The sequence below is a fragment of the Mandrillus leucophaeus genome, unplaced genomic scaffold, assembly GCF_000951045.1.
Source record: "Mandrillus leucophaeus isolate KB7577 unplaced genomic scaffold, Mleu.le_1.0 Scaffold12, whole genome shotgun sequence".
Lineage (NCBI taxonomy): Eukaryota > Metazoa > Chordata > Mammalia > Primates > Cercopithecidae > Mandrillus > Mandrillus leucophaeus.
Genome location: NW_012100320.1, coordinates 9,680,922 through 9,696,929, shown reverse-complemented (window position 1 = coordinate 9,696,929; position 16,008 = coordinate 9,680,922). Strand labels below are relative to the sequence as shown.

Sequence of the window (16,008 nt, the reverse complement as noted above, 5' to 3'; positions counted from 1 at the left end):
AAGCAGAGAAGGGGGCTGGAGACTTCAGTGTGTAAGGGGTTGCAATTTTGGAGAGGATGGCCAGAGAAAATCATCCCTGAAATGATGACATTTGAGCAAAGATCTGAAGGCAGTAAGGGAATGAACCTAAAGATATGAGGAGGAACAGCATTCCAGGCAGAGGGAATAGCAAGTACCAAATTCCTGAGGTATAATCACTCTTGGTGTATTCAAGGAACAGCTAGGAGGCAGGTATGATTGGAGCAGTGAGTGAAGGAGAGTGTAGGAAGAGATTAAGCCAGTGAAGTAACAGGAAACTAGACTGGATAGGGCCCAGGAAGCTCATGTGAGGATTATATTGTAGTTTTTTTCTATACTAAAATCCATTTTTCATCAATGTCATATTTTAGAATTGCTGTAGTACTCTTGCGGAGTATAGTCAAGCTCTTTTATTTATATAGATATAAAATTCCTCACCATACCTCAGGAAGGAGAAGCAAAAAGTTGGTTTAAAAAAATGATTATATCTAAATAGGAGAATTGAATAACTGGGGAACAGGAGGAAGGAGGGAGACTTGCATCTTTCAAATCTTGTACCATGTCTATGTATTACCTAGTCAAAAAAAAGAAAAGAAAATAAATTGTCCTCACCTTTCTAGGCTCAACCTGTCTGAGTAAAGAATTTTCTCTTCAGAAGAACGTTGAAGAATAGGAAATGATGACAATGATGAGCTCACCAAATTAATATGATCACCTATTAAAAATGATATACAAATTACTTAATTAAGAAAAGCCTTCAAAGTCTTGAAACTAAAGTCACCTTATATTTGGAGAATTTTGGCACCATAAATATCTTATCTAGCAAGTATAGTTTCCATAGCTCTCCACATTTGAAATTAATTACTAAGTTGAATCTGTTTCTTTCCTTCTGAAACCTAAACTATGTGTTCCATGTATGCCAAATAATTTTTCCCTTGCCTTACAGATTGGTTAAAAGTACAGAACTACTCCAGTGCTATCTTTATCCCTTTGGAATCCTAACTCCTTGTCTTAAATTCTAACTCTCTATAACTAAAATGATTGTCCCTCATTACCAGATATATTTGGGCCAGCGCTATGACAGCCCTGCCAGATTCTGGATTTTGAAGGTATTTTTATGGAAGAATCTTCAAATGCTGACAAGGAGCTCACGGTAGTTTTCATTTCCAGCCCATATAGTTCTGTCACATTTGTTGTGGATGAGATGCATAGGAAATACACAAAAAGTAGTTTTGGATAGCAGATGTAAACCTCGCATCATCTCTTTCTTTGTATGTTCAGCCACTATTAGTAGAGAATATTGCCAAGATACCAAAGTGGATGTCAGTAAATCTAGTATTCTCATAGTTAGGGTCCACGGAGTATATGACACCCCTCTAAGGTTTATAGGCTGTTTGTTAGATGGTGTGCTTGCCTTCAATCTAACAGACTGAAATTAATAAATACACATATGAAATTCATAAATAGAACAACATACATAAATGCAGAATAAAAAGAATACCTATTTGTAAATTTGCACATAGTGTGTCTGATTATTTTTTACTTAATGAAGGTGGTTACAGATGGGTTTGGGGGAAGGTGAATATTAAGATATTTACTAAAGAACTAGAAGAATGTAAATGGTCAAGAAGGAACGATGAGAAGTTCCAGAAATGAGGTAAGATTTGAGTAATGGGTCAAATGTGACAGTTTGAATGCCAGAGGAAATCTACCATATTTTCCTCTATGAAAAGAAAATCTTCTGAGCAGCAACTGATGTTGAAATGCTTAAAGGCAGCAGTAAGTATAATAGTAAAATAGAACCTGAGGTTACCACAGAATTCTGCTATTGAAACTAACAAAAAGATCAAAACCAAATCTAGAAAGCTAACCTACTTTTTGGGAGGTCACCAGACAATGTAATGACAATTTAAAATCAAGTTCTATATAAATCATATTAAAAAGCTGTAAGGCAATGGCATTTGCTAGCTTCCTCAGGTCTGCAAGGCATAAACTGAAGTATCTCAACCCTAGTTTCTTGAACAAAATATCAGTGCTCACATCCCACTTTTCTGAATATTATGAAATATCAAGATAATGATGATGTTCTAGAGCATAAGCATTCAGAATTGACATCATATTCACCAACAAACTGATTTTCTGGCATGACCATATGCTAGCAGGATACCTAAAAGCAACCACAAGTCAGTAAACTGATTTGGATATCAAGTCAAGATGGTTAAAAAAACAAAAACAAAACAAACAAAAAACAGTCTAAAGACTGACTGCAGTCTAAGAATTAACTAATTAAAGATTAATTGGTCAACTAAAGATAAAAGATTGAAAAACTCCAAGCAGCAGACAACCTCAATTTCTCTTGTTAGCATTAGTCAGGTTTTGTGAATTATTTTGCTAAGGCTTCAAGGCAATCCTCAATTTTTAAGAGGCAAATTTAAACTTTACAAAACTTGAGATACAGATGCAATAATCAAAGATTAAATTTAATTTACACTCAGTGAATAAAGGAATTTTATCCTTAAACTTTCTAGCTCTTTTTATACACAGAAGTCATAATCAATATCAGCATAATGAACTTACTATCAATGTGATATACTGCTTACAATAAACAGAAAGCCATAAGAATGATTAGGGTAAAAGGCCTTAAATCTACCACACAACAAGATCTTCTAAATAACTGAGAACCAGAGAGATCCACAGTTAAAATATCCACATATATATGTGGGTATATAAACACCCACATAAAAACTACATTACTATGTGGCAAAATTTTCATTGTAACAGTTTGTTACTGTTTATTTCATTTTTCTTCCTTTTTGAGACAGGGTCTTGCTCTGTCACCCAGGCTGGAATGCAGCGTGGCATGATTACTGCTCCCTGCAGCCTCAAACTCCCGGGCTCAAGTGATCCTCCTACCTCAGCCTCTCGAATAGCTGGGACTACAGGCATGTGCCACCACACCCAGCTAATTTATGTATTTTTTTACAGATGGGGTTTCATCTTATTGCCCATGTTCAAGATGGGGTCTTGAACTCCTGGGCTCAAGCAATCCACCCATCTTGGCCTCCCAAAGTGCTGGGATTACAGGTGTGAGCCATAGCAACCGGCCTGTTATTATTTATTTCTTATATTACTATTTAACTTACCAGATATGTAGCCCTTGTCTTCCCAATTAAATTTACAAGCTCCTTGGGTGATGAACCTCATTTTACATTCTTTATATTCTTGGTAAAATCTAAATTTAGTAGGCAATCAATAGACAAATTAATTGTTTTTCCAGTTTACTAAGACTTAATTGAAAATCTATTTTGTGTGTGTTATTTCTGTTTAAAAAAAATCTCAATATAAATAGCATCTCAAAGTGTTAAGAAGTATAATGGTCTAAATTTGGTAAGAATGTTCATTGCACTGCATGCTAGATACACAGATGGCTAGATGGCTGGTTGGATAGATGAATATATAGATGAGGAGATGGATGCATGGATGGATAAATGAACAGATGGGTGGATGGACAGACAGGTGGATGGATGGATGGCATAGTACATATTGCCATATATGTGCGTCCATTCGGCCCTGTCTTTGAGATTGTTTTGGTAACGAAAATCTTAACTCCAGATTTTCCAGTGATTTATCATTATCTTAAGAGCAAAGTATTGCCTCTTCCCTTCTACACACATATTTTAAAATTCCTAATTAAGGGATTTAATCAATAAGGTCAGGTTAACTGAAATTTTATTATATAGTAGTTTCTGCAATATATGGCACTTATAGAATCTCAAAGACACAGGGGTTAACTCTTAGTATTACAAGAAGCCTAAAAGAAATCACATATCAAGTTTTAAACTCACTAACTTAAATAAAATATCAAGTGTCTTTACTTTTGACTGAGAGTACCACTGGTTAATTTGTGTGGACAGGCTATCATATGTTTGATTAATTTTGAAAAATAAGAAATGGCTGAAATTATCATGTTTGGGTATCAAGATAGTTTATTAGACAGACATCCCTAAGCTTTTCCTGATGAAGTGCTACTTATAATTTTTACAAAATTTTATGCCCTTGGAAGTAAAATTTGAGTACAAAAGTCAAGAAAATAATTAAGTTGTCTGGCCTTCTTTGCACGAAACTGCCTGGAACTATTGAGGGAGCACATTGAAAGCAACCAGGTACACATTTAAGACATTTTAAATGAGTATCCTGTCACAGAACTTAATTCTGAATAAATTTTTTATGTGAAAAACCAATTAGGTTTTTTTCCCTAAAGAGTTAATTCATACTAAATGGGTCATTACTTATGTATAAAACTTTATTCATCTCTCAAGTTCACAAAATTCAATACATCCATACTATTTCCTCATTAGCAAATATCTAGTAACACTTTACCACTTAAATAAATTTGCCTGGCCAGCCGTCCTCAAATCTGTTTACTAACTCCCTACTTTAACTCAAGAAAAGCTTAGTGAAAGTACTTAATTTTGATTCGTGATTTCGGGAAAACTTTCAAGATATTGTTACTAAAAATGTTAAGGAAATTCACAATGCAAGCATAAAAACTCTTGTTGAGGCTTCATATCTATAATTCTATACCTAAAAGAGTGACTGGCATATAATACTTGCTTTATAAATATCTACTGAACTGAATCAAAGAAGGCAAAGACAGATGCTTCCTGAACTGTGGAATTGCAGTTAGGCTGATGTCATGTCCAGCAATTGGTCACGACAAGAGTGTAGAATGTCGGAAAGAGAAAAGATATGTCAGATTAGATGGGTCCAAGAAGTCGGCCCAGAAATAAAAAGAGAGAGAAAATTACCCAATATTTAAAATCACCATATGTTCTCACAGTAATAACATGAACAACCTGGAAAGGTCTATATTGATCAGCCCTCTCATATAAACTCCTAAGAGGTAAAGGCAGTTTTGTATATGTGGATTCAGAAGTGTTTAACATGAGCACATTACACAAAGCTAATGGCTGTCAGCAACAAACCAAGATTCAAATGTGAAGGAAATTTTTCCTTGATTTGAAAAATATAACCAGATCATATGAGGCACTATTTGTCAAAGGATGACCCACAAACCACATACCTCAGAATCACTTGTGACATTATTAAAATGCACATTTCCAAATCCCACTCAAGACCTACAAAATCAGAATGGGGAAGATGGAGGGGGAGCACTATGAATGTGCATTTGTAACAAGATCCCAAGTGATAGACACTAAAGTTTAAGGCCTTTAATATAAAATCTATAATTATATGTGATAGTAACAGGGAAAGATTGTTTCTTCTCTACTGCTGACTTTCCATTCTTTCCTTATTTCCTTAATATTTGTGTTCCCATACGCTTACTCTCTCTAATTAGCAACTTCCAAATACTGTTCTAATACAGTATCTGAAACATTCTTTTTCCATTCTCTAGTGTATAGCCCACCCTTAAAGGAAAATAATAACAGCTTTTTCCTATATTGGAAATAATCTACTATGCTATATATATACAACCAATGATTTTTAAAAAAATACCAAACCAATTTGGTCCCAGTGAACCATTTCATTTTAAATTCAAGTTTATTTGGATCTAGTAATTCAACATTATTAAACAGTTAATATTATTTAAAGATGATGAACCACATCTGATCTCTACTCACTGACAATACCTTGCCTACTTGAGTAGTTTCTTTCAAGGTCATGTTGTAAAAGTCTACCGGGGAATGACGATGTGTCTTTATTTAGCTTGAATTCAACCTGAAAAACATTATTAAAGAAAAAAATATTTGGAGGCAAATTTAACACTAAGTAATGAAGATAATAAAAAAAAAACATATAATAACTGATACACATGGTACAGTGTGGATGAACCTTGAAAACATCATGCTAAGTCAAAGAAAACTGACACAAAATACCACATAGGCAAATCCATAGAGATGCAAAGCATATTTGTGGCTTCTAGGCATTTAAGGGAAGCAGGGAATGAAAAGTAACTGTTTAATGGCTATAGGGATTCCACTTGGAATGATGAAAAAATTCTGGAACTAGATAGAGGTGATGACTGTACCTCTATCATTGTATTTTACCATGCACTAAATCAGGGTCAATTTTATGAGGTCAGATAAAAGATACTCCAAGCTGAGACACTTCCAATCCCTCCATGCTCTCACCACAAATAAAATGATTAAAAGAACCATTTGCTATAAAAAAAAAAGCACACAATATAAATAAAATGCTGTTGAAAAACATCACTGTTTTGATCATTATAATCCCTTTAAATGTCCTATTATAACATAATACAATTGTATATTTAAGTCTTCTAAGAAGGGTTTTCACTTGATCTAAAACTGATCTAAAATAATTATCTGGTAGGAGGAATGAGAAAAACAAAACCAAAACAACTTCTTTTGATTAGCCACAAAAAAACTCAAATATGTACCCTGAATAAATTAAGATGCTTCTAATGTATCCACACTATAAACATTATGTTGCCATTTGCATTATATCCTTAGGAATTATATGACCTGAAGGTATTTTCTCTGAATAGATGTCCACACAAGAGAAAGTGAATGGTTTGGAAAAAATGTTTAGATGAGGCACACAGTCCCTAGAAACATTATAATGGTGGGAAAGGATTTGTCCAGAGAAATCAATTAGGAAAGCTCTGGAGGGTACCCATTATCTCTATTACAATAAAGAATATTTTTAAATTAATCTAACTGATGCTTGAGATGATCAAATGATCTATTTTCCAAGTGTTCACTATTTTCATATTCATATATAATGTCATCAACAGCTGCCTCCTTGACTAACAATGTCCTTCCATTTACCTTCCTCATGCCTTTTTTACCCTTCTTCATGCTGTTATGTGTGAACTCTGCCCTTCACTTTAGAGTTCTTCCAGTGATGCCTATTTAATAACTTTTTAGGAAACACCTGAATTGTGATGGTTAGAGGTTTCCAACATGGTCAAAGGAGGAAAAATCATGTTGTGTCTTGAGACATAGTGTGTAGAAAGTAGGTGAGTATAAATGCTGAGGTGAGACAGAAGGAAAAGAGAAACATGTTTATCTCAAAATCTCAAAAATTAAATCAAAAGCCAGAAATTCTAGAAATGCTAGAGACATTATGGGCAAATAGTCTGAGGGAAAAAATCTCATATTCATATTGTAACTTCTAAATAACATTAAGTCTAACATGTGTCCACTGCTAACCTATTTTTTTCTTCCCTGATTTTAAATGGGATGTGTGGATATGCCCTCCCAATTACCATTTTATCTAAGGTGTCATCAGTAGTAAGACATACCATTATTTTACCCTCTACTAAGAAAGAAAAAAAACCTCCCCAATTAAACTATGACATGCCATCAATTTTAAGAAGGCTCCTGATTTCAGAAATATGTAAGTATCACTGGGTGCGGTGGCTGTCGCCTGTAATCCCAGCACTTTGCCAGGCCAAGGCAGGTGGATCGCTTCAGCTCAGGAGCTCGAGAACAGCCTGGGCAACATGGCGAAACCTGTCTCTGCAAAAAAATACAAAAATATTAGCCAGGCTTGGTGGCATGTACCTGTGGTCCCAGCTACTCAGGAGGCTGAGGTAGGAGGATCACTTGAGCCTGGGAGGCAGAGGTTGCAGTGAGCCAAAATTGTGCCCCAGCGCCCCAGCCTGGGTGACAGAGCTAGACCCTGTCTCAAGAAAAAAAAAAAAAAAAGTGTAAATGTCAAAACACACACACACACACACACACACACACACACAAAAACCTTACCTTTTGTAATCAATAAAATAACACTAAGTTTTTTAAAGAGGGCTATTTTGGCTTTATGTAGGCAGAAAGTAAGAACTAGCTTTAAACTGGAAATCAAAGTAAATCTACTTAAATTTTTCAGTTTAGAATCTACTCTTAAATCATGCTGCTATTTGTGTAGAAAATAAAACAATATTCTATTTAAAGGCCAACCTTCTTAAATCTTACTTTGTTTTTTTCAGGAAGCGATGATGTTTGAATAACCAGATGAAGCCCACAGTTCACCTGAAATGTAAAAATTAAACCATAAAATTTGCTCTTCATACACAAACACATATTTCCAAAAAAAAAAAAAGGTACACATAAAAATATAACAAAAAATTAGAACAGAATGCTCGATTTCTGTTTCTGGTAAATGATCTTGTTCTGAGGATTTGCTGAAAACAATAAAATCACATCTAAGAATTAAAAGGTTTCACTGATTTATTTTCCAAAATGTCGGCAGCAATTTAACCCTCTAGTTAGTACTCAGGCTTTCAACATTTGCCATTCAGGTCTAAATAAATATCTCAATGGGACAGGTGAAAGAAGTGGGACTCCTTAATGATAAATTCTCTTCACAGTCAAAAGGAAAAGAAAAGAAAAAGGAATTGACTGGCCAAAGGAATTTAAATAAACCCGAGCCTTTCACAGCAGACCAGCTCCACCTTCTGGGGAGCCCAGATCCTGGACAAGACTTTGAGTACCTATCATACAATATTAAATTGTGCCTTGGTCCAGCCCACGAACCTCAAACGCCGGTCAGACAATAGCTTGAGCAGACCCAGGGGCCCCGGTCCCAATAATACAGCCCATCTCCTAGGACAAAGACGCCAGTCAGAAAGAGTACCAATGGGAAGAAAGAGAAAGTAGAAGGCCCAGCTTACGTTGTTCGCAGCCCGGCCAGAAACAGAGCGATATTTCCCGGGAATCATGATAGGAGACAGTCCAGGATCTCTGTTAGATCTGCCTTCGAAGTGACGCTACAGCAGAGATTCAAAGAGACCCGAAAGAGGTCATCTCCCAGGCAACCGGCTCAGGGTTACCATGGAAACGGCCATTTCCGGTCTGGACCTCTCCCGAATCCATAGGGCAACGCAGTTGATGTAGCTTCTGGTTGTATTCGTGAGAGCCCAGGGCGTCACCACTTCCTCGTTCTATTTTTCCGGCCTCATAAAAACAAAGCGGGAGTATTGGGAGGAGGATAAGCTTGGGAAGAGCCTGGCCACATTGGTGGCTATGACAACCACCACTTCCGGTCCGTTCCTCTTTACGGCCTACCTCAGCGCTGCCCGCGCGAAATTTGTATCCCTCTGCTTGTGTCCACCTGCTCCTGGGGAGCAGTGCAGGGTGGAGGAGGAGGAAGACATCGAAGAGCCCTCCCATTGGGGGCCCCAGATCGCCACTTCCGGTGGCCAGAGGTAGGGAAGGAAACGATCCCGACCCAGAGGGGACAGGTGAGGAGGAGAGGACGTGCCTCGCCGAGGCAGCTGCGAGGAGCGTGCCCAAGGGCGAAGGTCCAGGGAGCCCGGCTCCCGCGCACCGAAGACGGCCGCCATGCCGGCCCGTTGTGTGGCCGCCCACTGCGGCAACACCACCAAGTCTGGGAAGTCGCTGTTCCGCTTCCCCAAAGACCGGGCCGTGCGGCTGCTCTGGGACCGCTTCGTGCGGGGCTGCCGCGCCGACTGGTACGGAGGCAATGACCGCTCGGTCATCTGCTCTGACCACTTTGCCCCAGCCTGTTTTGACGTCTCTTCGGTTATCCAGAAGAACCTGCGCTTCTCCCAGCGCCTGAGGCTAGTGGCAGGCGCCGTGCCCACCCTGCACCGAGTGCCCGCCCCGGCATCTAAGGGGGAAGAGGAGAGAGACCAAGCAGGCCGCCCGGACACGGGAGGAGAGCTCCAGGCAGCCAGGCATTCTGAGACTGTCCCAGATCCAGTCTCCTGTACACATCCACGAGCTGGGAAGCAGGCTGCGGCTTCACAGGTAAAGAGAGACCACCGAGGGTTTTGGAAGGACCCCTGGACTCTGACTGGGCTCCTCCACTTAGTGTCACCTTGGGAAAAGCACCTCACCTCCAAAGTTCCTGTTTTCTAATCTGCAAATTTAGGAGTGTACTTTAGAGGTGATCTCCAAGGTCCCATTTAGCACTAACACTTTGGAATTAAGTAACCCAGTTAATTCCTTCTAACTGCTCCTCCCCAAAAAACACACACACACACAGCCTTGTCCTGCAGAGTACTGAGTTGCTTTCACTCCCCGTTCCAGGGTTTTTAAATAGAAAGCGTTTAATTTGAGCAAATCTCCAGGATTGGGGTGCTTGAAACTGTGTTTGCATAACATTACATAAGCTTGAGGAAAGTCCCTTATTTGTGTCACAGATGATGGGGCGAAGGAGATGTGGAGCTACAGATGAAGATGGAGCTTGCTAATAAATCCCTTCCCACCCCTAAACTTCCTTTTGACTGATACTAGCTCTAGCTGCCTTTAACTTCAGTATCCCTGGTGAGCTGAATTTCCCCATCTTGCTCTCTTCTGCCTACTTTTCTGTTCCTTCTAAACATTGTTTGCACTTATTTTGCACCTGGTTACTACTACCTTCTTCCCCACTTACCATTTTAAAGAAAACTTTCCAGCCTTCCTTGTGATAAACTTCAGCCTTACCACCATGACACAGATTAAATTATAGCAAGAGGTTAGTAATTTCCTCAGGAGTTTGTAATCCTTACTTAGGTCCAGTTGCCAGACCAACACTCTTTCTGCAGTACTAACCTGCTTCCTACATTGGGGTGGGTGTTTAAGACCCTTTAATGGCATCCTGCAATTATTAAGATAAAGAACAAAATTATTAACCCAATTTACATGGCCCCCCATGCTTTTTCCCCCTGCATACCACACTAGCCCTATCCAAGGCCACTGTCCCTGTTGCTCACCGTGTACCATCATGCTGACCTTTCAGTTATTGGACATACTATATTACTTCCTACCAACAAGACTTGCTCAGTTGTTCTATGTATTATAATATCCTGGAACTATGCCCCTCCCACTCCCATCATTACCAATTAAGTCTTTTTCCCTTAAAAGTCAGCTAAACATCTTTCCCCTTGATCACTTAGTTCTATGTACTCTCATTCTTCGTGTACTTCATGTGATTTAATAGTACAGATACTTCAGTAGCACTTACCATAATTGCCATGAAATAATTGTGTAGTTTGCTTAATATTTGTTTCTCACATTAGAATGTAAGCTCCATGAGAGCTAGGATCATGTCTGATTTCTTTGCCATTGTATTGCAGTGCCTAAAACAATATTTTCAAATTTAAGTAGTTGAATAAAAATTTATGGAATGATTACATGATTATAAGAACAATTTTTTTGCATTATAATTGAATTTTCAATTATCTGCCAGTTTCCCTCCTCACCAAGCTGTATATCTGTCAAGATAGCTGTCCTTTCCTTGAACCATCTGTCTACCATCACCACCTATGCAAACTTTGTCCAAACATGTACATCCATGTACATATATATGTGTATAGCAAGAGAGATAAATACTAAACATGTGCCCCACACATCCCCCTACACCATTTTTCTTCTTCATAATTATACAACCTAACCAAAAACTTGGAGAAGAAAAGCCAAGCTAGTCCAACAACCAAAGTCTTTATAACCCATCAAAACTAACCATTGGGAAACAGATCCAGCATACATAATAAATCTGTTTTCCATTTAGTAAGTGTAACCAGCCAACATTTATAACAATCCATAGTACATTAATATACTTGCTGAATTACGAGAAAAATGCATATGAGTTCTAAAATAGTCACTTTATATAAGGTTAAAAAAAAAAAAAACATTTTGAGTTAATAGCAATAAATGTTCAGCCTGGTCTGGATAGAGAACCCTAATCACATCGCTAAAAAATTGGCTTGTCTATCTGACTTCTTCCCCCACCCAATGTTTTTCTTCCTAATCCCAGGACTAGCTGTCTACAAATCATATTTCCAGTCATTCTACAACATTTATTGAGGAGCTATTGTAGTCACTGTTCTGGGTGCTTGGCGCTGTATACAGATAAATACAAATGTGAATGTTAAATATCCTTGGGGGCTTCAGAAAAGATAAGACACCACTTCCAAGGAAAGAAAGGGGCTTGATTATTGTTTTCCCTTAACTGTTAATTGTGCATTCTTTTTTTAAAAACCCAACTGAATTTTTTAAGTTGTTTACTTGAACTATAGCAAATACACAGAAAAGTGAACAAATCTTAAGTGGACAAGTATTAAATTATCATAAACTGAACATGTATAACCACAACCCAGGTCAGAGAAACAGAACATTGCTAGCACCCCAGGAGTCACTATATCCATATTATTGCATATAACAGTAGTTCATTTTCATTGTTATGTAGTATTCCATTGTATGACTATACCAAAATTTGTCTGTCTATCGTTGAACATTTGGGTTGTTACCCATTGGGAATATCATAAGTAATACTACTATAAACTCTCTTGTACATGTCTTTTGGTCCACATGTGCACACATTTCTGAGGAAATCTACCTAGAATTGCTGGGTCATAGTATTAAACTTCAGTAGATAATACCAAATAGTTTTCTAAAATACTTGTACAAATTTACATTTCTACCAGAAGTACGATAGTTTCCATTGTTCCACATTCTTGCCCATATATGGGATTTCTAGTCTTTCACATCTGAGTCCATTTGCAGAGTGGATAGTAGTGTTTTTGTTTTTCATCCCCTGATTACTGATGAAATTAGTAAGGAAATACCTTTTCAAATATTAATTGGATATTTGGGTAGCTTTCAGTGACATGCCCTTTTAAATCTAGCCCATTTTTCTAGCCCATTAGTCTGGCTTTTCTTGTTGATTTAGAATTTTTAATAGATTCTACCTCGAAGTCCTTTTTCAGTTAAATGTTATCATTTCCCACTGTGGGTTGCCTCTTGGTTCTTAATAATGTCTTTTGATGTACTGAAGTTCTTAATTCTGATGTAGTCCAAATTACCAATAATTTTCTTTATGCTTAATACTTAAAACATTCTACTATGCTGTTTGTAATAAACTTTGTTGTTTTTACTTTTTATATTTAGATCTAATTCAGAATTGATTTTTGTGTTTGGTGTGAGGTAGGATTTAAGTTTCATTTTTCCCAACATTGATACCCATTTGACTCAGCATCTTTTACTGAAACTACTAGCATTTCTTCTTGGCCTTGCAATGTCAACTTTGTCATAAATCAAGTGCCCTTTATATGCATAGGTCTGTTTCCACATACTTTATTCTGTTTCACTTATCTGTTTGCTTGTCTTAGCAAAAATATCACAGTGTCTTATATAGCTTTATTAAGAATTAATATCCAATTGATTAATACCTCTTGTTCATATTTGTGGATATTTTGACTATGTTGGGCTCTTTAGATTTCTAGATACATTTCAGAATTGGTTTGTCAATTTTCACAAATTATGTACTAGGATTTTGATTATGACTCCATGGAATTCATATGAATGTGGGAATAAATGGCATATTGACAATATTGATTCTTCTAATCCATGAACACATATCTCCATTTATTTGGGTTTTTAAATTTCTCTTAAAAGTTACTCATGGTATTTGATATAGAGGTCTTATATATCTTTCATTAGATTTATTCACAGCTATTTGATTTTGCTACTATAAGTGGTATTTTAAATTTTATAATCTATAAGTATATATTGATAAATTAATTTTTGTTGAACTTGTATCCAAAAATCTTGTTAAACTCACTTATTAATTTCAATAGTTTATAAATTCTCTTGAATTTTATACATGTACAAAAATATCATCTGAAAAAAGTGTTTGATGTTCGTGTTTTTATTTCATATTCTTCCTGTTGCACTGGCTTGAACTTCCAGTACAGTGTGGGGAACAGAAGAGGTGAGGGGAATCCTTTTCTCATTCCTAATTTCAGAGGGAAAACCTTTAATATTTCCCCATTTGATATGATTTTTACTATACTTTTTTATAGCTCTCTTTGTAATAAAAAGAAATGTTCCCCTTTATTCCTAGTTTAAATTATAAATAATGGTGAATTTTATCAAATGGTTGTTCTGAATCTATTAAGGATAACATTTTTATTATGTTAATATAGTAAATTATAGTAAATTATATTGCTTGATTTTAAAATATAGAATCAAACTTGCATGGCTAAAATAAACTCCACTTGGTCAAAGTGCTTTATTCCTTTCCCATATTGCTTAATAAAATATTAGCTAAAATAAAATATTTAGGATTTTTGTATCAGTGTGCATGAGTGAAACTGGTCTACAGTTATTTTCTTTCTTGGAATGCCTTTCTCAGGTTTGGTATGAAGATTATGCCAACAGATTTGGAATTGTTCTCTCTTTTTTCATTTTCTGGAATGTTTATATAAAATGCCATTATATATGCATTAATAAATTTGGTATTAATATTTGGTAGAACTCATTGATAAGACAGGAGTTTTCCTTTTGGAAAGGTTTTTTATGATGGATTCAATTTCTTTGTTATAATATTATTCAGAGTTCTTTTGTTTATCCATATTGGTAAATAGTATTTTGTTTATCCATTTTGATAAATAGTGTTTTTTAATTTGTCTGTTCCATCTAAATTTTTAAATGTATTGACACAAAACCTTCATGATAATCTTGTATTTGAAAAAATTCTGTTTGAGTGAAGTAATTTTTGCTTTTTCATTTTTTCTTGATCAGCTTCACCAGATGGGTTATTGATTTTTTTTTTTTTTTTCTTTTTTAGACGGAGGCTCACTCTGTCACACAGGCTAGAGTGCAGTGGCTCAATCTCGGCTCGCTACAACCTTTGCCACCAGGGTTCAAGCAATTCTCCTGTCTCAGCCTCCCGAGTAGCTGGGATTACAGGTGCCTGCCACCATTTCTGGCTAATTTTTGTATTTTTAGTAGAGATGGAGTTTCACCATCTTGGCCAGGCTGGTCTCAAACTACTGACCTCCAGTGATCCACCTGCCTCAGCCTCCCAAAGTGCTGGGATTACAGGCGTGAGCCACCGCGCCCCACCAGTTTATCGATTTTTATTAGTTTTTTCAGAGAAGAAACTTTGCCTTGTTGATCTTCTTTCTAGAATTTTTTTTCATTTATTTCACTTATTCATTATTCCCTTCCTCTACATTTTAAAATTTTGTCCACTGCTCTGTTTTTAACTTCTTAAGAAGTTAAATTATATCATTGATTTTCAGAATTTTTATGGTGAATGGTAAATGGCACAGCTAAGTTTCACAAGCTGATTTCCCAAATGTAGAATTCAGTAGAATGGTGTTGATAGAGGAAAACCTGGGTTCTGAGAGGGGGATATGTTCGAGATATTTTGTGGAATACTTTTTGCATGATACTAATAAATCCAACCTAAATTAAGCCCAATTAATTTTTTTATCCTAATATGTGCATTGAAGATTGTAAGTCCCCACCTAACATGGCTTTACTGAATCTTACAAGTTTTAGGTATGGAGTATTTTTATTATTATTTAGTACAAATTATCTAATTTCCATCGTGATTGTATATTTTATTTGAGGGTTATTAGAAGTACATTTTTTAATTGCCATATCTCTGGGCATTTTTTAGTTAAATTTTTGCAATAGATTTCTAGGTCAATTACACTACTGCCAGACAAACTACAATATATGGACTTAATCTTTTGCAATTTGTTGAAACTTGTAACATGCCCAAAATAGTTTTTTAAATGTTCCATATGTACTTGAGATGAATGTGCGTACTGCACTTGGATAGTGTTCCGCTATGTCTATTAATCATATTTAAATTTCCTATATCCTTTTGGAATTTTTATCTTATTCAATTAATTACTAAGAAAGTGATGTTGCAATCTTCCACTGCGATTTTGAATTTACATATTAATCTTCAAATTCTACCCATTTTGTGGTCTATATCTTGAAGTTATTAGGTTATTAGCAATGTTATTAGGTATGTATATATTTTGAATCAAACCTGCATGGCTATGTTACTAGGTATATAGTGCTAATATAGCAACACCAGGTTTCTTTAACTTAGTGTTTGCATAGTACATCTGTTTCCATCCTTCTACTTTCAGTCTTTTCTGTGTTGTCCTTAAAAGTTTAGGCATGGCCGGGCACGGTGGCTCACGCCTGTAATCCCAGCACTTTGGCAGGCCAAGGCGGGAAGATCACGAGGTCAGGA

At 36.5% G+C, this 16,008-nt stretch overlaps 2 protein-coding genes across 2 annotated transcripts in view; one reads left to right on the top strand and one right to left on the bottom strand.

Annotated features, from left to right (window-relative positions):
- Positions 1–16,008, bottom strand: part of LRRC49 (leucine rich repeat containing 49) — a 167,728-nt gene that overhangs the window by 117,355 nt on the left and 34,365 nt on the right. Inside the window, exons 3-5 of the mRNA XM_011969395.1 lie at positions 7,977–8,033; positions 5,670–5,757; positions 631–733 (exon numbers count right to left, since the gene is read on the bottom strand). Coding sequence (XP_011824785.1) covers positions 631–733; positions 5,670–5,757; positions 7,977–8,033 — 248 coding nt within the window. The remainder of the gene's footprint in view (positions 1–630; positions 734–5,669; positions 5,758–7,976; positions 8,034–16,008) is intronic.
- THAP10 (THAP domain containing 10) overlaps positions 8,858–16,008 on the top strand; it is an 11,568-nt gene continuing 4,417 nt past the window's right edge. The window contains exon 1 of the mRNA XM_011969145.1: positions 8,858–9,773. Within this exon, the coding sequence (XP_011824535.1) occupies positions 9,345–9,773 (429 nt within the window). The 5' untranslated portion in view covers positions 8,858–9,344. The remainder of the gene's footprint in view (positions 9,774–16,008) is intronic.